The 26,278-nt window shown below is 41.7% G+C and overlaps 1 protein-coding gene across 1 annotated transcript in view; it reads left to right on the forward strand.

The window, feature by feature from the left end:
- Positions 1-1,034: 1,034 nt before the first annotated feature.
- Positions 1,035-26,278, forward strand: part of api5 (apoptosis inhibitor 5) — a 47,318-nt gene continuing 22,074 nt past the window's right edge. Inside the window, exons 1-8 of the mRNA XM_070899665.1 lie at positions 1,035-1,274; positions 12,335-12,496; positions 12,848-12,941; positions 18,566-18,631; positions 20,165-20,316; positions 22,078-22,284; positions 23,672-23,776; positions 24,900-24,989. Coding sequence (XP_070755766.1) covers positions 1,206-1,274; positions 12,335-12,496; positions 12,848-12,941; positions 18,566-18,631; positions 20,165-20,316; positions 22,078-22,284; positions 23,672-23,776; positions 24,900-24,989 — 945 coding nt within the window. The 5' untranslated portion in view covers positions 1,035-1,205. The remainder of the gene's footprint in view (positions 1,275-12,334; positions 12,497-12,847; positions 12,942-18,565; positions 18,632-20,164; positions 20,317-22,077; positions 22,285-23,671; positions 23,777-24,899; positions 24,990-26,278) is intronic.

Below are 26,278 nucleotides of genomic sequence, written 5' to 3' on the forward strand. Positions count from 1 at the left end.
GTTCAAGACTTAATCCGGAAACTTGAGCACAAAATCTAGGCTGGCACTTCAATGCAGTGCTGAAGGAGTGCTGCACCTTTGGAGATGCTGTCTTTTGGATGAGACATTAAAACCTCAAGTGGACGTAAAAGTTCCTATGACACTATTTCGAAGAAGAGCAGGGGCATTATCCTCAGTGTCCTGGCCAATATTTATCCCTCAATCAACGTAACAAAAATAGATTGTCTGGTCATTATCACATTGCTGTTTGTGGGAGCTTGCTGTGTGTACATTAGCTGCCGCGTTTACATTACAATATTACTACATTACAACACTTCAAAAAGTACTTCGAATCATCGAACACAAAAGGAGGCCATTCGACCCAGCATGTCTGTGCCAGCCAAAAAAAAAAGCCATCCAGTCTAATCCCGCTTTCCAGCTCTTGGTCTATAGCCTTGTAGGTTCAAGGACATATCTGAGGGTTTCTGCCTCCACCATCCTTTCAGGCATTGAGTTCCAGACCCCGCCACCACCACCATCCTCTGGGCTACTTCATTGGCTGTAAAGCGCTTTGGGGCATCTGGTGGTCCTGAAAGTCCCTTTTTTTTCTCTCTCCCATGGCAGCTGGTGATGATTCTGCCATTCACACCCCTCCAGACTCATCTGTTGTTTCTTAACTTGTGCCATTACCATCTCATTTTTGCCCATCGTCCCTTTTGCCTCTTAAATCACTCTCGCTCGCTCCACTTCCACTCTGTCACAGACCTTCCTTTTTTGTTCCTTCCTCCCCTCCCCCTTTCACTTCCTCAAGAATCCGTCACATCTCGAACTTTTCCAGTTCTATCGACCTGAAACGTTAACTCTGTTTCTCTCTCTCTCTCTCTCCACAGATGCTGCCTGACCCGCTGCGTTTTTCCAACATTTTCTGTTTTGAACGATCGAAATGCAAGTCTTTTTTTTTGACGAGACGAGTGCGAGTGGTTGCTATGGGGCCAGGACGAAGTGCGGGTGCCGGTGAGGCCTCCGGGCCGGCAGTTGGCGCTGTGGACTCGGGCTCGGGCGGCGGGCGCTGTCGCGAGGCTTTGTGCTGATTGACGGGCGGCGGAGGGAGCGAGCAGTGGGCATCGCGGCGCCAGTGACCAGGGACACCGACACTCGCGGCTGGGCGGTATATCAGCGGGCTAACTTGCTCTGCAGGGAGGGACACACACACACACAAAATAAAAATGACGACGGTGGAGGAGCTGTACCGCAATTACGGGATACTGGCGGACGCCACGGACAATGTGGGCCAGGTGAGTGTGTGCGCGGCAAGTAAAGCGGCAAACGCGCTTTGCCTGAGGCCGGTGCCAGCAGGCCCTGTGCGCGGCGAGCGGCTCCGCTGCGCAGTTTGCCTCGGAGTGGGGGAGGTGGCGGGATCGCTGGCTGAAACTTAATAAGCGGGCACCGGCCGGGCTCGGTGGGAGCTGCCGCCGCCGGTTCGGGCTTCACTTGCTCGCCAGGCCCGGCTCCATCCACGCGTTTGTCCTCCAATCCTCCACCCCTCTCTTGTTTAGAGGTGGTTCCCTTGCACGCAGGGTGAGGCGGGTCAAAGATGCTCCCGTTAGCCGCCTGCTTAAATAATAGCCCGTTGCCAAATATTTGACCTGAGGTGTGTGGCAAGCTTTGACATTTATAGGTTCAAGTATCGCATGAATGCAAGCCTTTCTTTGTGTAACCGCGCAGGAAGTGGAGGTTCAGCAGTTTTTCCAACCCTGCGATGTTTCTTCAGTTCGTAGCAATTTGCGGCGCAGAAGGAGGCTGTTCGGCCAATCGTGTCCGCTCCGGCCTATTCAGTCTAATCCCACTTTCCAGCTCTTGGTCCCTACCCCTGTAGGATACGGCACTTCGTGCTCACCCGAATACTTTTTTTAAGTGATGAAGGTTTCTGTCTCTACTACCCTGTCAGGCAGTGAGTTCCAGACCCCACCACCCTCTGGGCGAAAAAAGTTTTCCATGCCCCTCTACTCCTCCTACCAATTACTTTAAATCGATACTCCCTGGTTATTGACTTCTCTGCTAAAGGAAATAGGTCCTCCATATCCACTTTAATCGTAGCCAGGGAATCACCTGCAATGGCTTCTCCCTGCTCTCGCAGTTTCCTCTGGTGTCCCCCAAGGATCCATCCTTGGCTCCCTCCTATTTCTCATCTACATGCTGCCACTTGGCGACATCATCTGAAAACACAGCATCAAGTTCCATACGAGCGCCAACAACACCTAGCTTTACCTTGTCATCACTTCTCTCAACCCCTCCGTGGTCTCTAAAATTATCACGCTGCTTGTCCAACATCCAATACTGCATGAGCAGAAATTTCCTCCAATTAAATATTGGGAAGACTGAAGCCATTTGGTAGATGGAGTATAAAGTAGGAAAGTGTGAGGCCATGCACTTTGGCAGAAAAAAATCAAATAGGGAAAGATTGCAAAGTGCTGCAGTACAACAGGACCTGGGGGTACTTGTGCATGAAACACAAAAGGATAGTATGCAGGTACAGCAAGTGATCAGAAAGGCCACTAGAATCTTGGCCTTTATTGCAAAGGGGATGGAGTATAAAAGCAGAGAAGTCTTGCCACAGCTATACAAGGATATTGGTGAGGTCACACCTGAAATACTGCGTGCAGTTTTGACTTCTATTTTACAAAAGGATATACTTGCTTTGGAGGCAGTTCAGTAAAGGTTCACTAGGTTGATTCTGGAAATGAGGGGATTGACTGATGAGGAAAGGTTGATTAGGTTGGGCCTCTACTCATTGGAATTCAGAAGAATGAGAGGTGATCTTATCGAAACGTATAAGATTATGAGGGGGCTTAACAAGGTGGATGCAGAGAGGATGTTTCCATTGATGGGGAAGACTAGAACTAGAGGGTATGATCTTAGAATAGGGGACCGCCCATTTAAAGCTGAGTGAGAAGAAATTTCTCCTCATCAAGGTCGTAAATCTGGAATTCGCTGCCTCAGAGAGCTGTGGAAGCTGGGACATTGAACAAATTTAAGACAGAAATACAGTTTTTTAAATGATGAGGGGATAATGGGTTATGGGGAGCTGAGTCCACGATCAGATCAGCCATGATCTGATTGAATGGCGGAGCAGGCTCGAGGGGCCATATGGCCTACTCCTGTTCCTATTTCTTATGTTATTGTTTTCAGTCCCCACCGCAAACACTGTTCCCTAGCCGACTCCATCACTTTCCCTGGTAACTGTCTGAGGCTGAACCAGACTGCTCACAACCTTGGTGTCGTATTTGACCCCGAGATGAGTTTCTGACCACGCATCCACGCCATCACTAAAACCGTCTATTTCCATCTCCGCAACACCGCCCCTGCCTCAGCTCAGCTGCTGCTGAAACCTTCATCCATGCCTTTGTTACCTCTGGACTGGACTATTCCAACACACTCCTGGCTGGCTTCCCAGGTTCTACCCTCTGTCATCTTGAAGTCATCCAAAATTCTGCTGTCTGTGTCCTAACTCGCACCAAGTCCCGTTCACCCATCACCGCCGTGCCCGCTGACCTGCATTGGCTCCCGATTAAGCATCACCTTGATTTAAAATTCTCATCCTTGTTTTCAAATCCCTCCAGAGCTTTGCCCGTCCCTATCTCTCTAATCTCCTCCAGCCCCACAACCGCCTCGAGATATCTGCGCTTCTCTAATTCTGGCCTCTTGCGCATCCCTGATTTCAATCGCTCCACTGTTGGTGGCCGTGCCTTCAGCTGCCAAGGCCCAAAGCCCTAAATCTCTCCATCTGTCTTTCCTCCTTTAAGACGCTCCGTAAACCCTACCTCTTTTGACCAAGTCTGCCCTAATATCTCCTTATGTGCCTCAGTGTCAAATTTTATTTTATAACACTCCTGTGAAGCTTCTTGGGATGTTTTACCATGTTAAGGGTGTTGTATAAATTCAAGTTGTTGCTGGCTGGGATTAGCAGGCCTTTGTTACAGCTCCATTGACCTGAATTTGATCAGTGCTCGGGAGCAGGTGCGCATGCTACTTCTACCCATGTAAAGAACTCAGCTGCCCTGACAACTAAGTTTACATAGGTGATTCCATTCTAAATACATAGAAGTCACAACACGGATACAGGCCAACCAGTCTGTGTCGGCATTTTACCCCCCACATAAGCAAATAGTTCTAATCACAGCTACCCACCCTGTTTGTATATCCCCTCAACTCTTTTTCCTTCATCCACATCTCCAATCTAAACTTGAATATTGCCAGTTTCTGCCTCAGCCGCTAACACACGAAGTGAATTCCACAGTCTCACAGCCGTGTAAAGAAAATTTTCCTGTTCTAAATCTCTTGCATTTATTTTGTGTGTATAGCCCCTTGTTCTTGGATTCCTCAACTACTAAAAACACTGCTATCTACTTGTCTCATGCTTTCATTAGTTTAAATATTGTTATCATATCTCCCTGTAATTTGTGGTGTTCTAACAAAAAAAATTACATTTTTTGAGCCTTTATATTTGTATTTCCACATGCCGGGCAATATCTTGGTGTATCTGTACCCTCTCCAAAGCCTCAATATCCTTCCTATTGTGCAGTGGACACAGTAGTAAGAACATAAGAAATAGGAGCAGGAGTAGGCCATTTGGCCTCTCAAGCCTGCTTTCAGTATGATCATGGCTGATCTGATCATGGACTCAGCTCCAATTCCCTGCCCGCTCATCTAATGGGTCTTATTAAATGTGGACCTGCTAATTTAGAATGGGGTAAAGTTGACACATGCTGTAATAAAATTTCACCGCAAAGTAAGATTTTGTAGACAGGAATCGCATTAGATTTAAGATTTAATATATTATAGATATGTTATATGTGATAAAAACTGGATGTCACACTTTGTACCGCAGTATTTCTGAAAGAGAAAAAGCCAGTGAATTAATGCTGGCTGCTTCTGACCTGTGCTTTCCAATGTTCAACGTGCCTTGACTAAATTTTGATTCATTTCAGCTTCTTTATTTAAAAATTAGACTGTGTGGCCTTAACTTTTTTTTTAAAAACACAAAACCAATCAAATCTATCTTTCACCCAGACATTAATTTCAAGAGTACAGTGCAGTTACACCTTGTAGATTCGGTGATGCATATCTGTGTTATTCTGGTACGAGACCAATGTGCTTTGGAGGGCGTAGTGCTCCTTTTCTTAGAAAACAGCGCATTCTATAACTTGCTGTGAACAATAAATTGAAGATGGTATATTGGCATGTGCAGACATTGCACTTGGTTACAGATGCAAAACTTTTTCATAAAAGTTGATGCGACAGGATAACAGTTATTTTATCGTGGAGCTTAATTTGACCAACACTTTACAATTACCAAAGTTCCCTGACCTGAGCTACTGATGCCTTAAAATGTCACGCCTCCATCTTAACAGAATAATATATTTTACATTATACGGTATAAATCTGTCCTTATAAAATAGGGTTCCATTGGTAATGTATTACAAATTGTGCATCTGCACATTTCAGGCATCACATTTACAGATACAAAACAATCTTTAAAAAGCTTGATGCTTCTAGAGTTGCACCCTGAAATTTGCCAGCATTATCCAATCTGCAAAGTTCTCTGTCCAAAGAACCAGTCCGAATGATCATAGACTGCTTACTAATAGCAATTCTATTTTCTGGCCTTAGAGAGACAGGTTAGCTTGAGTACAGCTCCACCTTCTAACCAGATTAATAGATTCTGCATTTCCTGCTCTAATACTTCTATCATTATGAAGCGGCATATCATCCGATTTACCATGAGAAATGCCATAGGGGATCCACTAGTGTGTGTATGTTACATATTTTTTTCATTCATTCTACTACTACAGATGTGACAAGTAGATCATGGGATTTGGTGACTATGGAAACGCATATTGGCGTAGAAATTCCGACGTCCCTGGTCCGTACGAAGTTTCTACTGACCCGGGAAGGCATTGGAAAAGTTGATTTTTCAGCACGCAATGCTTGAGCTTGACAGATCGTAGCCAGATCGGGAGCGAGGATGACAGATCCGGAGTGAGGACATTTGTCCAGGCAAGATTGAGCTATTTACCCATATCTTGCCCAGCAAATGTCCTCAAAAAATCTTGCGCCTGCTTTTACAGGCGCAAGTGTTTTTTAAAACACAAAAACAATTGTAAAATAAAATTATAAACGCATAGTTTGTTTAAAAACCCTCCCCACTACGGTAAACTTATATTTAACCATAATTTAAAAAACTTTTTTAAAAATCAGGAAAATATTTTATTTCGATAAGACATAATAACTTTAATTTCAATTAATTTTAAATGTGTGGTCTGTTTTATTTTTTATTATTTTGTGTGATTGGTTTTGTTCCCATTAATAGCACTGAGAACTCATAGATACGCGCGTCTCAGTGCTTTTAATGGGAATCTGTGAACTACCTACCTGATTGGCTGAGCAATCGCACGTAACTGCATCTTCTGCGTTGGAACCTTCTGGACGGGAGCGTGCTTCACAGCGCGGGAGGAGAAGGCCTCCCCATCGTAAATCAGGGCGCCTCCTAGACCACCAGGTAAATTCGTAAAGAATCTCCAGCGAGGAAGCAATTGCTTGTGGGAAGATCCCCAGAAGAATTTCTGCCCCAATTATATTGAATCCGCCATTGAAAAAGAAAAGGAAAGACTTGCATTTCTATTTGCGCACAGCAAGCTCCCACACACAGCAATGTGATAATGACAAATGATCTGTTTTTAGTGATGTTGATTGAGGTATAAATATTGGCCAGGACCCTGAGGATAACCCCCCCCTGCTCTTCTGAAATAGTGCCATGGGATCTTTTGCATCTACCTGAGAGAGCAGATGGGGGCGCCTCGGTTTAACGTCTCATCCAAATGCCTTGATTTTTGTGCTCGTGTCTGGAGTGAGACTTGAACCCACAACCAACTGACTCAGGTGAGGGTGCTACAAACTGAGCCACAGCTGACGCTCTCTTGGGGCCATAAAAGTGCTGTGTATGAATTGTTTGGTAATAGTTAGTCTAGAGCTTGATTTATTGGGGTTTACTGATTTTTCTCTGAATTTACCTTGTTTTTTTGGGGCTCTAATTTTTCCCCCTAATTTCTCTCAGTTTCTGATGCTAAAAATAAATAGTGAAAAGTGCTCAAAAATTTGGGTTCTTAAACAACAATAAAAGCTAACTTCGAAGGTCCTTCATAATTCTAAATCACCTGGAAAATGTACCAATAAAATAAAGTAGACGGTGAACCAATCAAAAGCTCAGAAAACCTTTTGTGTGGGAGCAGGGGTGTGAAGAGAGCCATACATTGTTTTGATACATTGTTTTGATTTTAAGAAGATGAGTATGGGCTAAAATAAGGTTTCTGACATTAATTACATGTTTGAAAACAACTTGGCTATAAAGCTGTCTCTTGTATATCTGTGTAGCTTTAACTAATGTTATATGAAGGATTTAGGTTCTCGCGAGCCTTTTGGGCTTTGAAGCTGATTTTTGAGCCAGAGCGATCACCGTTGGCTTCAATACGATGGTGCAGTGGTGAGCATTGCAGAATTTTCCTCTTATATCCATCAGTAGAATTGCCTCAGTGCAAGTAACAGTGCAGCCCATAACTGAGAATATATCCGCTCCTGGTGTAAATAGATTTTTTTTAGATTTATAAGTTATTTAAAAACAAATTGCTGGATGACTTTTTCAGCTAAAGTTTATTAATAATAATGGTTTCATTTTTAATTTAATGGCCAAAGGTTTAAAAACAAGATAGGCTGAGTGAGCCAGAGTGCACCTATAGTCATGTTATTCTTACAACTTTTGTGAACACAAGCACATTCAGTGCCACTACCTGTTTTGTTGATGGGTAGAAAATGTAAACTATCTAATTCATGAAAATTGAGCTAGCTATACATGTGCTAGCTAGTGTGTAAGGAAACTTTGAGGAGAAAATACTACTTTGCCTCCCCCTGAGCTCTCATTATTGAATGTCGTCTCGTGCCTGCTAATCTGCACTATGTTTCCCAACTACTAGTTATCCCTAACTCCCCAACCTCTCAACTACCCTCTGTCGTCAGTACTCCCTATCTACCCTTGAGATCCAAACTGGACACATTCCTACAAGAAGTAATGGGGATGCAACCTGAGGGTCATCTGTCATGCCTTTCAAAAGGCTTTACTATAAACTAGTTTCAAGGAGAATGGCCTAATCTTTGCTTCTTGACCATGTAATATAATTATAATATCTGGATCCTGAACCCCAATATGTAATATTTAGGTAATGTAGAAAGTTCCCATTAAATTTAAAGCAGTGTTCCTATTTAACTTTATTATACAAATCATATTTTGGTGTAAAATTATGTTATATGAAGAAGTGGTGGTGCAGTGTGAGAATTTACTTAACTGCACTCCATCCTATTCTTCTCTTTCCCCTCCTCTTATCTTGTGTACCACAGAACATCAAGATGTGAATTTGCCTCTGATTTCAGTGTTAGGAGGAGGAGAAGACATGGTATAAGTATAACACAATGCTGAAAGAAGCTTGATTTATTTTCTGTGTCAGCATGCTTGATGCTTTCAGTCATAAAGTCTAAAATGAGATAGAAGAAAAATATTGTGTTGAGTGGTACTACCGCCGTGATAAATGGGATAGATTCAGAACAGATCTAGCAGCTCAAAACTGGGCATTCATGTGGCGCTGTGGGCCATCAGCAGCAGCAGAATTGTGTTCCACCATAATATGTAACCTCATGGCCCGGCATATCCCTCACTACCATTATCAAGCAGCCAGGGGACCAGCCCTGGTTCAATGAGGAGTGTAGGACAGCATGCCAGGAGCAGTACCAGGCATACCTAAAAATGAGGTGCCAACCTGGGGAAACTGCAACACGACTACACGCATGCTAAACAGCGGAACCAGCATGTATAGACAGGGCTAAGCGATTCCACAATCAATAGATCAGATCAAAGCCCTCGTCCTGCTGCATCCAGTCATAAATGGTGTTGGACTATTAAACAACTAATGGGAGGTGGAGGCTTCATGAATATCCCCATCCTCAATTGAGTTCAAATGACAAGGCTGAAGTGTTTGTAACCAACTAAAGCTAGAAGTGCCGAATGGATGATCCATATCGGCCTCCTCCTGAGGTCCCAACCATGAAAGAAGCCAGTCTTCACTCCACATGCAATCGAGAAATGGCTGAGCGCACTGGATACGGCAAAGGCTATGGGCCCCGACAACATCCCGGCTACGGTGCTGAAGACTTGTGCTCCAGAACTAGCCGTACCTCTTGCCAAGCAGTTCCTGTACAGCAACAGCATTGGCATTTATCTGACAATGTGGAAAACTGCCCAGGTATGTCCTGTCCTCAAAAAAGCAGGACAAATCCAATCCGGTGAATTACCGCCCCATCAATCTATTCTCAATCATCAGCAAAGTGATGAAAGGTGTCGTCAACAGCACTATCAAGCGGCACTTGCACACCAATGCCCAGTTTAGGTTCCGTCAGGACCACTTGGCTCCAGACCTTATTATAGCCTTGGACCAAACATGGACAAAAGAGGTGAATTCCAGAGGTGAGGTGAGAGTGACTGCCCTTGACATCAAGGCAGCATTTGACCGAGTGTGGCATCAAGGAGCCCTGGTAAAACTGAAGTCAATGGGAATCATGGGGAAAACTCTCCACTGGCTGGAGTCATACCTACCACAAAGGAAAATGGTTGTGGTGGTTGGGGATCAATCATCACAGCCCCAGGACATCGCTGCAGGAGTTCCTCGGGGCCGTGTCCTAGGCCCAACCATCTTCAGCTGCTTCATCAATGACCTTCCCTCCATTATAAGGTCAGAAGTGGGGATGTTCGCTGATGATTGCACAGTGTTCAATGCCATTTGCAACTCTCCAGATAATGAAGCCGTCCATGCCTGCATGCAGCAAAATCCAGATGACATTCAGGCATGGGCTCATAAGTGGCAAGCAACATTCGCACCACACAATGACTATCTCCAACGAGAAAGAGTCCAACCACCGCCCCCTAATATTCAATGGCATTATCATCGTCGAATCCCCCACTATCAACATCTTGGGGGTCATCATTGACAGGAAATTTAACTGGACCAGCCACACACATACTGTGGCAACAAGCGCAGGTCAGAGGCTGGGTATTCTCTGGCGAGTGTCTCACCTCCTGTCTTAAAGCCTTTCCACCATCTACAAGGCGCAAGTCATGACTGTGATCGAATACTTTCCACTTGCGTGAATGAATGCAGCTCCAACAACACTTGAGAAGCTCGACACCATCCAGGTCAAAGCAGCCCACTTGATTGGTACACCATCTACCAACTTCAAACATTCATTCCCTCCACCACCAGCGTACCATGGCTGCAGTGTGTACCATCTACAAGATACACAGCAGCAACTCGCCAAGGCTTCTTCGGCAGCACCTCCCAAACCGGTGACCTCTACCACCTCGAAGCACAAGGGCAGCAGCTGCATGGGAACACTACCACCTCCAAGTTCCCCTTCAAGTCACATATCATCCTGACTTGGAAGTATATTGCCATTCCTTCATCATCACTGGGTCAAAATCCTGAAACTTCCTCTTAGCACTGTGGGAGTACCTTCACATGGATTGCAGCAGTTCAAGAGCAATTAGGGATGGGCAATAAATGCTGGTCTTGCCAGTGACGCCCGCACCCCTTGAACAAATATAAAAAGAAATACAGCAAAATACACAAGCAAGAAGAGGCTTTTGGATTCCTCACTAGAGTTGTTTGCAATTTAGAGTTAGCCAATTTTGAGATGTTACCTAGGAAGTGGATAGGTACTATTGTGTGAGGAGCCTTGGGATCTCCCCTCTTTGATGGGGTAGATTTAATTTTTCATTCAATTTCTGAAAATGCCTGTTTAGAGCTTCTGACTTTTTCTAAAATTGGTTATTAGATATCTTTTAATAATAGAATTGTTAAGTTCTGTAGTTACTGGATTTGACACTGGAAGGCGTGAATTCCAATTGTAGTGCTAAACAGTATTTACTTTCAGTTTGCCAGAGGAGATAAAGTTTCAATTGTCTAAGCTCAGCCAGGTTGATTGGGGAGAAGATCCTTTCCCATACTGATCAGATGGCTACAGTTGGACCATTCTGCTTTGTCATCCAATAGTATGGTATATGTATGGCGGAAGATTATATATTGTGTCACTATATAGGGATATTTTGGGAAAATAGTTAAATTTTTAAATCCATTTGTCGTACGGCATCTAAAATGATACTTTTTTGTGCAGATAAGCTATATGAAATATCAACGTGCTTGTTTTAAGAAAAAAATACTTTGTGACTGGTTTAAAAGAACATTTTATTTCCTTATGTACATTAATATACATGGCATAGTACAGTAGTCACTTATAATTGGCTCTGGCATAAAATTATCACCAGTGATATTTTTGAGCATTCAGAACACTTAATACACGCAACTCTCGATTAGCCAGGTCCCTCGGAGATTGGGCTATGCCGGGTAAATGATTTCTCCGTTAGAGCGAGTTGACATAAAGTTAAAACTTCAATGAATAAATACTGTGCAATCAGCTACAAACAGTAACAAGGCAGTTAAGTATGGACATTACCAGCATGTGTGCAGGTGGCTTTGAGGAGGAGATTGTCTAGCTCCGGGGTTCCAGAGCACGCTGCCTTTCCTGGCCGAAAGGACTCGGACGTCAGCGGCCCGATGCCTTCCCGGGTCAAAAGGACTCCGAACGCATCGGCCCGATGCCTTCCAAGGCCACAAGGACTCCGTTGTCAGCGGCGGCCGCGAGAGACAGCAGCTGCAACAGCACGCACACATGGAATTTTAAATGCCGTTGCAACAGTTTCCTGTTGCATCCGTGTGCAGATAATTGAGAGTTGCCTGTATCGTCATTTGCTGCATCTTATTATCACTTACAAGTGTTGTAAATCGGATTGATTTTGCTGAATTATTAAATGATTTGCAATATAAGCATTTGTAAAATGGCTGTGTTTAGGAGACGTTTGTTTGAACCAAGTCCAACGTACAGTATATTTCTTCAACAAATAGTTTGTGTTATCCATCTTCAAATGTACAAAGCTATGTTGTAGTTATATCTCAGAACTTTGAACCGTGCAGATTTGATTATTTTTCTAGTACATTATCAGTGACACACCTGGCACTAGTTATACTTACACATTCTGTCTTGCTCCTCCATCTCTAATAGAGCCTTCTGAATGTTTATGGTTTTCATGTGAGGAGTATCCTAAGCTTTGAAACGAAAATGATCTTTACAGAACTGAATTATCTGAATATTTTAATAAGGGTTTTAGATCAAATTCTGACATGTAAAATTTTTTTTGCAGTACAAAGATTCTTATCAGGCTATTCTGGATGGTGTGAAGAGCGGAGCCAAGGAGAAAAGATTGGCAGCGCAGTTTATTCCAAAGTTCTTCAAACATTTTCCAGAGCTGGCAGATAGTGCTATCAATGCTCAGTTGGATCTCTGTGAGGATGAAGATCTTTCTGTAAGGGCTATCTTCAGTTTCTGTTTCTGCAATCTGAACTTTTGGTTGGTATGTGGGGTATGGAGGTGGAGGAGTTGGTGCAGGGAGAAAGAAGGAAGGAGGCTGGTGGTCCTGTTTTTTTTTCTCTCGATTTTCAGTAGTCCTGGTTGGCACAAGTTTTGTTTTATTCAATTTGTTTTAATAACTTACAACTTTCAATGCATTGCTTTCTGTATGCTCGATGCTGAGGAATATTAATGCTGATAGCTGTTTAATGTTTGTCAGACAAACATGTAAGAATGCCTGCAAAATGTGAACTTTGACATAATTGCAAAAAGATGTAAAACTTAAGATGCTGGCTTTTTTTTTTAGATTCGCCGTCAAGCCATTAAGGAGCTGCCTCAGTTTGCAACAGGTGAAAACCTTCCAAGAGTTGCAGATATATTAACACAGCTTTTACAAACTGGTATGTATTTATTTTGTGATGAGGTGGGATTCAGACTCAATTGAGCTTTACTTCTTCCTCTGCTACTGTTCAGATTTTCCACTTTAGTGACTAAAAGATCTTGTTGTTGAAGTAAATAATTTTGTTTATTGTATTACTTCCCACAAGAACTATCTTTTAATTGTAAATATTCTTTGTGTCGTATGAAATGACTTTTCTACACTTGCCAGATTTCACTTTTATCCTGTGAACTTGGGCAAAGTGTGTGGAAAATGGCAATCATAGAATCATATCATAGAATCATATCATAGAATCATATCATAGAATCGTGCAGCAACAGAAGGCCATTTGGCCCATCGGGTCTGTGCCGGCTCTTTCGAAGAGCAATCCTGTTAGTCCCACTCCCCCTCTTTCCCCATATCCCTTCAAGTATTTATTCAATTCCCTTTTGAAAGTTGTTATTGAATCTGTATCCACCATTCGATCAGGCAGTGCATTCCAAATCTTAAGCACGCGTTGAATAAAAATGTTTTTCTTCATGTCGTCTGGTTCTTTTGCCAATCACCTTAAATCTGTGCCCTCTGGTTATTGACCATTCAGCTACTAGAAACAGTTTCCCTTTATTTACTCTATCTAAACCCTTCACTATTTTAAACACCTCGATCAAATCTCATCTTGGCCATCTCAACTCTGAGGAGAGCCTCAACTTCTCCAGTCAATCCTAATAAGTGTAATCCCTCATCCCTGGAACCATTCTAGTAAATCTCTTGTGTACCCTCTCCAACACCTTCACATCCTTCCTAAAGTGTAGTGCTCAGAACTGGACACAATACTCCAGCTGGATCCGACCTAGTGTTTTATATAAGTTTGGCATAACCACCTGGCTTTTGTGCTCTATGCCTCTATTTATAAAGCCCATGATCCCATATTCTTTATTAACTGCTTTGTTAACCTGTCCTGCCACCTTCAAACAAATACAAAAGCAAAATACTGCAGATGCTGGAATCAGAAATAAAAACAAAAAATGCTGGAAATTTCAGCGGGCCAGGCAGCACCTGTGGAGAGAAAAACAGAGTTAAAGTTTCAGGTCGACGACCCGAAGGTTCTGACGAAGGGTCATCTATCTGAAACATCAACCTTGCTCTTTCCACAGATGCCGCATGACCCGCCGAGATTTCCTGCATTCTCTGCCATCTTCAAAGATTTGTGCACAAGGCCTTCCCCCAGGTCTCTCTGCTTGCACCCCCTTTAAAATTGTACCATTTAGCATATATTATCTCTCCTCGTTCTTCCTACCAAAATGTATCACCTCACACTTTTCTGTATTAAATTCCATCTACCATGTGTTTGCCCATTTCACCAGCCTGTCTATGTCCTCCTGAAGTCTTACTATCTTCCTCACTGTTTACTACACTCCCACGTTTCCTGTCATCTGCAAATTTCAAACATTTTCCCTGTACCCTGAAGTCCAGGGCAATAATGTATATCAGAAACAGCAATGATCCTCATACTCAAACTTAGCGAACTCCACTGTACACCTCCATCCAGTCCGAAAAACAGCCATTCACCACAACTCTGTTTTCTATCCCTTAGCCAATTTTGTATCCATGCTGATACTGCCTCTTATCCCAAGGGCTTCAATTTTGACAACAAGCCTAATATTTGGTACTTTATCAAATGCCTTTTGAAAATCTATATACACAACATCAACTGCATTGCCCTCATCCATCCTCTCTGTTACCTAATCAAAAAACTCAATCAAGTTGGTCAAACACAATATTCCAAACACTTGCTTCCATTTTTTTAATCAACTTAAATTCGTCGCCTTTAGTTACCAACTCGCCAACAAGTGAAAATAGTTGCTGCCTATTTACCTCGACAAAATCCTTCATAATTCTGAACATCTCCATCAGATTTCTTAACCTCTACTCTAATGAAAAGAGCCCGGGGTTATCAGTCTCTCTTTATAGATAAAGCCTCTTATCCCAGTTATCTTAGTGAATCTCTTCTGTATCCTCTTCGTGGCCTTAACATCCTTCCTAAAGCACGGTGCCCAAAATTGGACGCAGTATTCTAAGTGTAGCCTAATCAATAAGGGGGATCAATATACAATTTGTGCATCACAACTAACAAAATGTCAGCACATAGGGCTCAATTTTCCCCAAGCCCGTTTTCTGGCATATTGCCAGAGATACACCGGGTTTTCTAGGCCAGAAATGCGGCATAAATATTTTTCCAAAGTTTTCCCGATCAATAAATCGAATTTGGAGCTGCGCAGTGTGTCCAGTCGCCTCGGGGGGTGGAGCCTGCTGTCTTGCGCCAAAAAACAAAGCTGTGCTTTATGCGCATGGAAAAAAACTTTGTTTTTGACGGGGCTCCAATGAACGCGCATGCTCAGTACAGCTCGGATTTGGCAATCGGCCATTTTTAAAGAGCCAGTTGTGTGTGCGTGTGAGAGAGGAGGAGTGCTGTGTGTGTGGGAGCATTGGAAAAATCGCAGCTGCAGCAGTACAAGATGCAACGCGGACCAAGAATTTCTTGCTGGAAGAAGTGGAGGCACTAATTACTATGATTGAGAACAGATGGCAGGAGCTGGATACCAGCAGAAACTAGTTACTGGGGCATCAGATTTCTTTGGGATGCCAAATTTTGACTGAATCCATGTCAGTATGAATCAGAATAATCTAAACATGACAGATAAAGCAGTAGAAGTAGAACAAAATAGTGAACAGCAATCAGTAGTTGAAAGATAGAAAAAGAGCAAGTGCTTGATTTAGAAAGAGCACACCGTCAAATGTTTTTATATATGTAACTAATTAGAAAAAGTAATTAGTTTAGAGTGAACATTTAGAGTATATGTTTCAGCACCTGTTGCCACACGTGCATAACAATATTCCACCAGTTGAATGTGTATTGTGTCAGATTATTTCCCAAATGTATTTTCTGTTTATATAGTGAGTATACAATACACCTTGGAACTCAAAACAGGTCAATAAACAGTAGTAAAAGTGAGGCACAGTTAATGCTGATTAAGTGACACTTCGAATAAGCAACAAAAATTGATAGTCCATAGAACGAACTTGTATAGTGCCTTTCATGACCACAGGATGTCCCAAAGCGCTTTACAACCAATTAAATACTTTTTAAAGTGTAGTCACTGTTGTAATGTAGGAAACGCGGCAGCCAATTTGCGCACAGCTCCCACAAACAGCAATGTGATAATGACCAGATAATCTGTTTTAATGTTGATTGAGAGATAAATATTGGCCAGGACACCGGGGATAACTCCTGCTCTTTGAAGTAGTGCCATGGGATCTTTTACAACCAACTGAGAGAGTAGACGGGACCTCGGTTTAACGTCTTATCCAAAAGACAGCACCTCCGACAGTGCAGCACTCCCTCAGTACTGCACTGGAGATTCAGCCTAGTTTTTTGTGCTCCAGTCTCTGTAGTGGAACTTGAACCAATAACCTTCTGACTGAGATAAGAGTGCTACCCACACCATGTGTGATGGAGAGGAAGATTTGTTATATTTAAAATTCTATAAAGACTTGTTTTAATATCTGTTGGATTTTTAATAACTATTTGAGATATTTGTATCAGTCCGATTTACTGTTGACTTGGTACATCTAGGCTAATTGGGATATTTGAATAGCCTGATCTTGGATTCCCACTATCTGTGGATTTTTATTTATTCTTGGGATGTGGGGAATGCTGGTAAGGTGCTGAGAAGGTGAGCCTTTTCAGTGATCTTGCACTTGAGATGTTTACTAGGCCACTTTAGAGGGCATTAAGACTGAACCACACTGCAGGATTGGAGTCACGTAGGAAAGAGTGAGTAGCGGTAGTAGGTCACCTTTCCTGAAGAACATCAGTGACTAAATTCGGTCTTTACCACAGCCGGTAGTTTTAACCTGCCAATTTTCAGGTTGGCAAACGGTAACTAGTGGGGTGCCACAGGGATCAGTGCTGAGGCCTCAACTATTTACAATTTATATTAATGACTCAGATGAGTGTAACATAGCCAAATTTGCTGAAAATACAAAGATAGGTGGGAAAGCAAGTTGTGAGAGGACACAAAGAATCTACAAAGGGATATAGATGGGCTCAGTGAGTGGGCAAAAATTTGGCAGATGGAGTATAATGTGGGAAAGTGTGAGGTTATCCACTTTGGTAGGAAAAATAAAAAAGCAAATTATTATTTAAATGGTGAAAGATTACAAAATGCGGCAGTACAGAGGGACCTGGTGGTTCTTGTACATGAAACACAAAGATAGCATGCAGGTACAGCAAGTAATCAGGAAGGTAAATGGAATGTTGGCCTTTATTGCAAGGGGGATGAAGTTTAAAAGCAGGGAAGTCCTGCTCCAACTGTACAGAGCGTTGGTAAGACCACACCTGGAGTACTGTGTTCTTCTTATTTAAGGAAGGATATACTTGCAGTGGAGGCAGTTCAGAGAAGATTCACTAGGTTGATTCCTGAGATGAAGGTGTTGTCATATGAAGAAAAGTTGGGCCTATACTCATTGGAGTTTAGAAGAATGAGAAATGATCTTATTGAAACATACAAGATTCTGAGGGGGCTTGACAGGGTAGATGCAGAGACAATGGGGGAATCTAGAACTAGAGGGCATAGTTTCAGAATAAGGGTCGCCCATTTAAGGCAGAAATGAGGGAATTTCTTCTGAGGGTTGTGAATCTTTGGACTTCTCTACTCCAGGGAACTGTGAAGGCTGGGTCTTTGAATATATTTAAACTGGAGATAGACAGATTTTTGAATGATAAGGGAGTCCGGGGTTATGGGGAGGAGGTGGGGAAGTGGAGTTGAGGCCAGGATCAGATCAGCCTTGATCTTATTGAATGGAGGTGCAGGCTCAAGAGGCCAAATGGCCTACTGCTCCTATTTCTTATGTAATGTAATTTTGTTTGGTGCCAGTTCATAAATGACTCAATTTATTAATTCAATTTGAATTCATCATCAAGTGACAAAAGACTTTGTCAATGCAGCTGTTATTAACAGTAAAATCTGATCATGGGCAAGAGACAAAAGTTAATCATTTGGCATTGCTGTCACACCAGAAGCTGTGATTCTGTTGGAACAGGCAATCACTGTTTTAAATTCTGTGGGTGGTTAGCAGCTTTGTTTGAATGTGAAGGATGCCCTTTGTGTCTGGGGAAAGAGGTTGTTAGCTCCTTGCCTAAATATAAAGCTGCTTTTTGTTAGTTCAGCATTCAGAGATAGTTAACTCTAAGCATCTGTGTTTGAGGAATCTATTTCAGCTGTCATATTCCTCTAACTAGTGGCATCAGTTTCAGTGAACTTATACTAGCTTTAATCAGTGCAGTATCATGGATAGTTGTATGTGCACCAAACCTCTTTGTGCCTTTTGAAGTTATTTAATTTGCGGCCTGGCTGCTTAGTATTTTGAAGAATACATGATCAATTATTTTGCTGCACAAACTCAATTTCTAATCTAGCATTTTTTTTAAATCAGTAGCAATTGAGGGCAGTTAAACCAAGCCCTTCTTTCTGCAATCTGTTATAAGCAAATTAAAGTTAACTGATGAGTGGCAAATCTGGATGTAGTTACCATAACTAGTTACTTTCAGCTCTGAATTACAAGCATTCCCACTTTTTTTTCCAGATGATAGTGCGGAGTTCAACTTGGTTAATAATGCATTAATATGTATATTCAAGATTGACGCCAAAGGTAACTGCCATCTTCTTCCTAATTATTGTGACTATTTTGATCACATGTAGACATGTTTCTTGGATAAACTTACTATGATATATACTGTGAAAGAGGGTTAGCTGTTTTGAAACACACTTGGCTAGATAAGTTACAAAAATTAAGTACTTCATTTTAATTTTATATTGTCACTCATTTAAAACACTAACTGGCGAACCTGGAGAGCATTACTTGCATTTTGTTTTGAAAAGACAGACAAAATTGAAAAACTACTTAGTGTGTTAAAGTCTATGCTTTATTTAAAATAGTCATAATGACTAAAGTTGGAGGGATGCATATATTATTTGATCTAGCTAGTGTTTGTCACAATACATTGTTGTACAGTAGTACTTTTTGTAAAGACTGGAAATAGAAAATGGTCAGGGAAATTGACATGACGGGGAGAAGGAAAAAAGCAAAACCTAAAAGTAAAAACAAATTGACATAATTGTAACGGCTAATAACACTTGAGAAACACTTGGAAGGGTTGAAGAAGAGATATATTGGCCTGGAATTTGCAGTCAGCGGTGAAGAAAGGTGCCCACAAAGATCTAGTGTGGAATGAATTTCAGCTCTCCTGACCTTTCTTTGAATCTGGCGTCAAATCGAGCAAGTCCGCCGCGTCCAGCAACAGTGATGCCATCAACCTGGCTAAGCAGCCAAGCACATTGAAGGAATTTCACAAACAGCAACCCAGGAAGTAAAATGAACAGATTCTAATTTACTTTTTATAAATTTTGCAGAGAGCAAAATAAAGATTGGGACATAAACATAGCATTAAGGTAGAAACCGAAATATCATAAATAAACTTTTTTTTTTTTTTAAATTTTAAGTGTCATTCTTAATTATATTAATGCAAAAATTTGACATTCCACAAATATAAAATTCGTTTTTCAGGGCCAGAACGATTGTTAAGTCAGTATGCTATTAAGAACCCAGTTACACCTCTTTCAACAAGGCTTAATGTTTTAGGGGATTTCTAACCGCATTATTCCATCATGGAAGGGAAAGTTTTCGTCCTTGTATGTGATTTCAACTGATGGTCAGGGGAGTTCCACAGCGCAACCTGTGGCAGAGCAGGGAATGACTGATCGCACTTGAGGATTTCTGCGCATGCGCTCAATCCTGAAGTTGCAGTCAGTTTCACTGGGGTAATGACGACGAACGCTGACAGTTTTGCTGGGATTACCATCGCAAAATCCATGCCATTTTTTTTTAAAGTCTCTTAACTAGACTTAAACAAGTTGTGGCTGTTGACATAAGTGCATTTGTAAGTGTAATGTCAGAATGTGTGTAAAATTGTCATTTTATACCTGATTATCAAAGGCTGTTAATGCTCAATGGACCAGTACAGAAAGTTGTGGCCATTCTGAAATGTCAGGTGCACAAGTGTGTTTTTGAATCACATGGTTATCATGGGTCAACATTTGTGCTTCTTCTTGCAAACCTTCATACCAGTATGTGCACACTAAATTTAAAATTAGCTTCATTTTTAATTTTCCTCTTCACCAAAAGGAACCTTAGGTGGTCTTTTCACACAGATAATACAAGGGGAGGACATTGTGCGAGAACGCGCCATAAAGTTCCTTTCCACAAAACTGAAGGCACTACCAGAGGAAGTAATGACCAAAGAAGTAGAAGAATACATCTTTGTGGAGTCTAAAAAGGTAAGTGAAATAAAATTTATAAATTGCTGTTGGGCAAATTCTAACTTTATTTATATTTAAATGATTAAATACTCTCTGTAATCTGTCTCGGGTGGATGTAAAAGATCCCACGGCATTATTCAAAGAAGATCAGTGAGACAGGGGAATAATATGGTTTTGTGGTTGTAGTTAAAGTAAGCCTAGTTGAGTAGCATGTTGACTGTTACGATAGAACAGGCACCACAAAATAGTGTGCTGAAAACATTGTACTTGTGTTCCCGGATTGATTAATTATATGCCCTTTCTGTATTTTGGAGTGCTGGTCAATAAAGTTATTAAACTAAATTGTTGGTTCTGAGCTGGATTATCTGGTGTTAAAAATTACAGGGTTTAATCTTGAGAGTCAGCACTTTGAAGTTGGTCATTTGAGTGCTTCGATAGTTATTTACCTTGAAGGCACTGAATTATATGGATACAGACACCGACCAGTATTGTTATGAAGAGAGGAGATGGTACAGGGCATTTTCGAGAACTGAATGCAAAATAATATTATAGACTGGAATTGGTTTACAACCTTGAAGCACTGGTCTTCCAGGTTGTAAGCCATAGTGGTTAGCAATCATTTGGGGATTTTTAATTTTGTCGGGATCACTTTTTCTCTCTTGTGCTGCCAAATTCAGTGTGCAGTAGAGTCCAGCTGCCTCTTGTTCTTCCAGTCAGAGGAAAATGTGTCTTTGGGGAAAATGCTGTCTGAAAAAATTGCTAATGTAGTGGTTGAGTCAGAATTACATTAAGATGTGATCACACAAAGGCTGGGAAATTCCTCAGAGCTGCTCCCACTTTGCTGCTGAAGTGTAGCTGAAATCCTATTTATGCATGTAAACAGGGTTTCTGGCGCGCTTCCAGTAAAGGTATGTCAGTGGAGTGGGAACAGCTCTGATCAATTTCCTGGTCCAAACTTCTTTTTATGGAATTTCTCTTAAATATGTTGTAAAATTTCCAGCTCTCAACTGAACTGCCTGCTTGACACTTCGACCCAAAAGAGGTGGTGTCCCACTGCATCAGTTCAGCTTGAGATGTAACCTCAACTGGTGCGATGTGGAGCATATTTAAATTGCTAATATTGGGACGAAGCAAACAGAACATTTTAGTTTCTAACATTAGAAATGTCACCAGCAAATGCCAGTGAGCAAAGATCTGCATGTGCACTTAAGTACTCATCTGCAGAACTCTACTTTGAGCAGGATCACAGCATTCTGTGGCTGTACTAAAGTGGCAACATCGAAGAGTAGAAAATATTTGTTAGCAAGCAAAAAAGATTTTTAACATCAAATGGAAAAAGATCATTCGTCCTATCAAGCCCATTTCCTCATGTGCATCATGTACAACTGCAGTGACACGGCATGTTTCCTCAATCCAAAAATGCCCACATAGTTTTTAATATCATCCACATACTTTTTACAAATTACTGCAATGTTTTTAAAATAAACAAACTTTTAAAAAAAAAAGTCAAACCAAAGTAGGCTTGTGAATTCACTTTCTGGAAATAAACCAAATAACTTTATTCAGGTTGTTACTTTTTATTTTATTTTAAGCTGTTACTATAGTACTTAGAAAGGACTAGATCAAATATAGGAAGTCAAAATTTCAAATACACAATGGAGAAATCTTTGCGCAGTTGTCATTCCATCCCCCCACCACCACCCCCCCACCACCAGTGCAGGAATGTAATTTGGAGGGAGAAACATTTATCCCATATATATGCATTTATTTTGTTTTTAGGTACTGGATGATGTTACAGGAGAGGAGTTTGTTTTATTCATGAAGATTCTGTCTGGCCTGAAGAACCTTCAGACAGTGAGTGGTCGACAACAGCTGGTCGAGTTGGTGGCTGAACAGGCAGATTTGGAGCAGGTGTTTAATCCTGCAGATCCAGATTCTGTGGACAGACTACTGCAGTGCACAAGACAGGCAGTTCCACTTTTCTCGGTGAGGCTATATTTAATTTCTGGCTTGCCCTCTGCAGTGTAACTGTATCCATAGCCGGGCACTGGAAGAAGCTCAAGTTTTTGCAGTTGGATTTTCACTAACGTCTGCAATAAAATATGGTATCACGGAAGCTGTTGTTTCAAATAGCCACGTGCGTTTTGAAGGTGGACATACTTTTGGTTTTATTTACCTTTGAGCCTCATCCAAGTCTTTTTTTTAAATCAGCAACTCAAGTACTCTGGACGTAGCATCCAAAAAGCATCTTTTATATCCACTAAATATTTTAAGAAGTGGGGTATAGCGAATGTCGATTTTAATAGTCTCATAGTAATTTAATTTGTATTGGTTCATGTGATCTAACTTTCAGCAATCATTTTATTTGTGTGTATCAACTGGGCTTTAATAAGTTGATTTGAATATTTCATACTATTCTTGAAGAGTTAGGTGTTAGGAATAGCAAGAATGATTGTGAAATGTTACATTTACTTTAGAGCGTATCTCTATTTAAAACTTGCTATGAGATAAGATAGAAGTTTGTGTAGAAGGGAGCCATGGTCGAAATGAGCATTGAAGAGTATGCGGATGAGGGTTTCAGCCATAGTGGGAATGAGTTAGGGACTGAAAAAAGCAAGATTATGTCGGTGGAAACAGGTAATTTTGGTGATAATGGGCTTGATGTGGGAGGTTTGAGGCTCAGCTTATCAGGACCGCAACATTGTGCAATGTTGGATTAGCCTGAGCAAGAAGCCTGGTAAGGGGAATAGATTTCACACTAGGGTGTCAAACTTCTCACGAGCTAAACAGGATGACTTTGGTCTTGCCAGTAGTTGGAGAAAGTTCTAGCATATCAGCAACTTAATGTTGCCAGATAGCTAGACAGTGATAGTTATGGAGTTAAGAATGGTGGTGGAGTGGCAAAGCTAAGTGTTCTCTATATACATATGGAAACTGATCCAGTGCTTATGGGTGACGCATGATTTGCCAGAGTATGACGAGCAGAGTTTGAGTAGGCAGAAGAACACCAGTAGAATTACCATACTGCAAACAATAGCATCAATCATACATTCGACTAAACTTTCAAGATGATTAATACTTTGAGGGCTAACAGATTTTCTAGTTTTAGAAAGTACCTTGCAACCTAGTTAAGCTGTATCATGTGACAGGTGTTGCAGTATTAAAAGATTTTTTCTTAACCCTGCAAACATGTGATGCTGCTTAACTAGGTTGCTTGGTAATTTCTAAAGTTAGAAAATAAGTTCTAAATAATACCTTGGATCCTGCATAAAAGAGCATATTGATTCCTAACTGATTTAAAGTTCGTATCCTGAGAAAGTACTAAAGCAAAAAGAAGTAATAATATTTACCTGTGTTTGTGCTTATCTTATAGAAAAATGTACATTCAACCAGGTTTGTCACCTACTTTTGTGAGCAAGTGCTGCCAAACCTAAGCTCCCTTACTAGTCCAGTGGAAGGACTTGACATTCAGTTGGAGGTAAGAGGTGGACCAGCTTGATTTACTGTTTTTGCAAATTAGATAACATGATCATTTGACTTGTTTCATCAAAATGCAAGCTTTCCTTGTCAAGTATGTTTTGAGGATAAAACTATTCTAAATTGTCTCTATATGTTGACTAAGGCAATAAACAGCATAATCGATATAAAATCAGTTGTTAAATATTTGTTAAATTGCTTTAAAATCTGAGTTATTTGCCAGCTGCATCACTTTTTCCATCATGATGCGCAAGTCCAAACTGGCCCTTGATCCAAACTGGCCCTTTAAACAATGGCTTCCTTAATTGGAGATGACCACAGAGGGTGCATTAACAAATGAAAATTTTTAATAAAGCAATGTTTGGAAATTTCAATGAGTTTCACAATGCTTTGATCCCATTGTCAGGAGTATTTAGGGTTCTGGTTTTTGTGAGCGAAGTATCCTCCTTACTGCAAACTGAGTTGAGAGCTACTGGGCAAAGATGGGCAAGTATAATTTATCACTGATGCTTTAAAGTCCATCCAGCTGTACGAAGATCTTTGGATATAGTTCCTCAAAATATTAAAGAAAGACTTGCATTTATCTAGCGGATTTCACAAGCTCAGGATGTCCCAAAGCGCTTTACAGTCAATGAAGTACTTGAGTGTAGTCACAGTTGTAATGTAGGAAACCTAAATTCGCACGTTAATTTCAAAGCTAGGGCCTCTACAGAATTCCTTGCAGATTTGTATTTAAAGCTCTGATTGTTGTTAGCTGTGTGCAACATCCCCACTGACACCTGGGAATCCCTGGCCAAAGACCGCCCTAAGTGGAGGAAGTGCATCCAGGAGGCGGCTGAGCATCTCGAGTCTCATCGCCGAGAGCATGCAGAAATCAAGCGCGGGCAACGGAAAGAGCGTGTGGCAAACCAGCCCCACCCACCCTTTCCTACAACGACTATCTGTCCCATCTGTGACGGGACTGTGGCTCTCGTATTGGATTGTTCAGCCACCTCAAGACTCATTTTTAGAGTGGAAGCAAGTCTTCCTCAATTCCGAGGGACTGCCTATGATGTTGAGTGTTAGTGTGTTGAAATGTTTCTTTTAATGGTGCTTGTGAAAGTTGTGCTATTTTAATTTTGCAGGTTTTAAAGTTGCTGGGAGAAATGACACCTTTCTGTGGTGATATGGAAAAGTTAGAAAGTAACTTGAAACAATTATTTGAAAAATTGCTGGTAAGCATGAAACTTACTTTGGAATGTATATATTCAGTTACAATAGATATTTTAGGGGATATATGTTTATATTTGAATTGCTAATTACTTTTTATTATGCAGATCACATGTTATTTATGTTCCTTTCATAATTTTTATTTTACTTTGTTTCAAATAGCCCTAACATCAGAAAATGATTTTTTTTATTCAGAACTGAATTATTTTATAATGCTCAACCTTTTCATCTATCATTTCCTACTTTTACTTTTGATTCAAAATTAGACAACATCTGATGGAATCAAAGGGGATAAGTTTCGGCCTGAGTTGCTCCTGTTTTTTTGGAGCAACTGGTTTAGAATGGAGTATCTTAGAAATTGAAATTCTCGGCATTTAGTTTGCTCCAGTTCTCGTCAGTTAGAACAGTTTCAGTTTGGAACAGATTTTTTTTTTCAAAAGGGGGCATGTCCAGCCACTTACGCCCGTTTTGAAATTTTAGGCCGTGAAAACTTACTCCAAACTAACTTAGAATGGAGTAAGTGTAGATTTTTGTACGCTCAGAAAAACCTTGTCTACACTTAGAAAATCAGGCGTAGGTTACAAATCAGGCGTAGGGAATGGCGGGGGTGGGGGTGGGTTTAAAGGGAAGTTTACAAACATTAAACACTTCAGTTTTACAAATAAAGAGCCATCATCAATAATAAATGATAAATGCATCAATAAATCAACCAATAAATCAATCAAAAAAATTAATAAGAAATAAATAAAACATTTTCTACTTACCGACTGCAGCACCGGGAGCCCTCCAACAACGTGCTGGGACGGTCCCCCCTCCTCCCAGTGTGTCTCTCACTCTCTGTCTGTCAGTGTCTGTGTTTCTGACAGCAGGGAGGGAGGGAGGGGAGGGAGGGGGGGGTGGAGAGGGAGAAGTTGGGGGGGAGAAGGGAGGGGGAGGAGGGGGGTGTGGGTCAGGTCCGGTCCTGGGGGAGTGGTCCGGGGGCAGGGGGAGAGCGGAGGTCCAGTCCGGGGATGGGGGGAGGACGGGGAGCGGGAGTCGGGTCGGGTTGGGTCCGGTCGGGAGGAAGCAGGAGCTGGGCGTGGGGGGCAGCCTTATCCACGCAGCCCCAGTGAGGCCATTCGGCCAGGGCTAGGGGCTGCGTGCTTCGGGCCCCTCCCACACAGTTTTGAGCGCCTGGAGCTGCTGCAAATGCGCTATAGAGGTCCCGGCACTGTGTTCAGTCCAGAGATCTAGCTCCATCCCCCACAGCTCGTGCTGCGCCGCACCCAGCTCCAGAGGGCCTGCAGGGAGCCGG

Source organism: Pristiophorus japonicus, chromosome 14 (assembly GCF_044704955.1).
Source record: "Pristiophorus japonicus isolate sPriJap1 chromosome 14, sPriJap1.hap1, whole genome shotgun sequence".
NCBI classification, from domain to species: Eukaryota; Metazoa; Chordata; class Chondrichthyes; family Pristiophoridae; genus Pristiophorus; species Pristiophorus japonicus.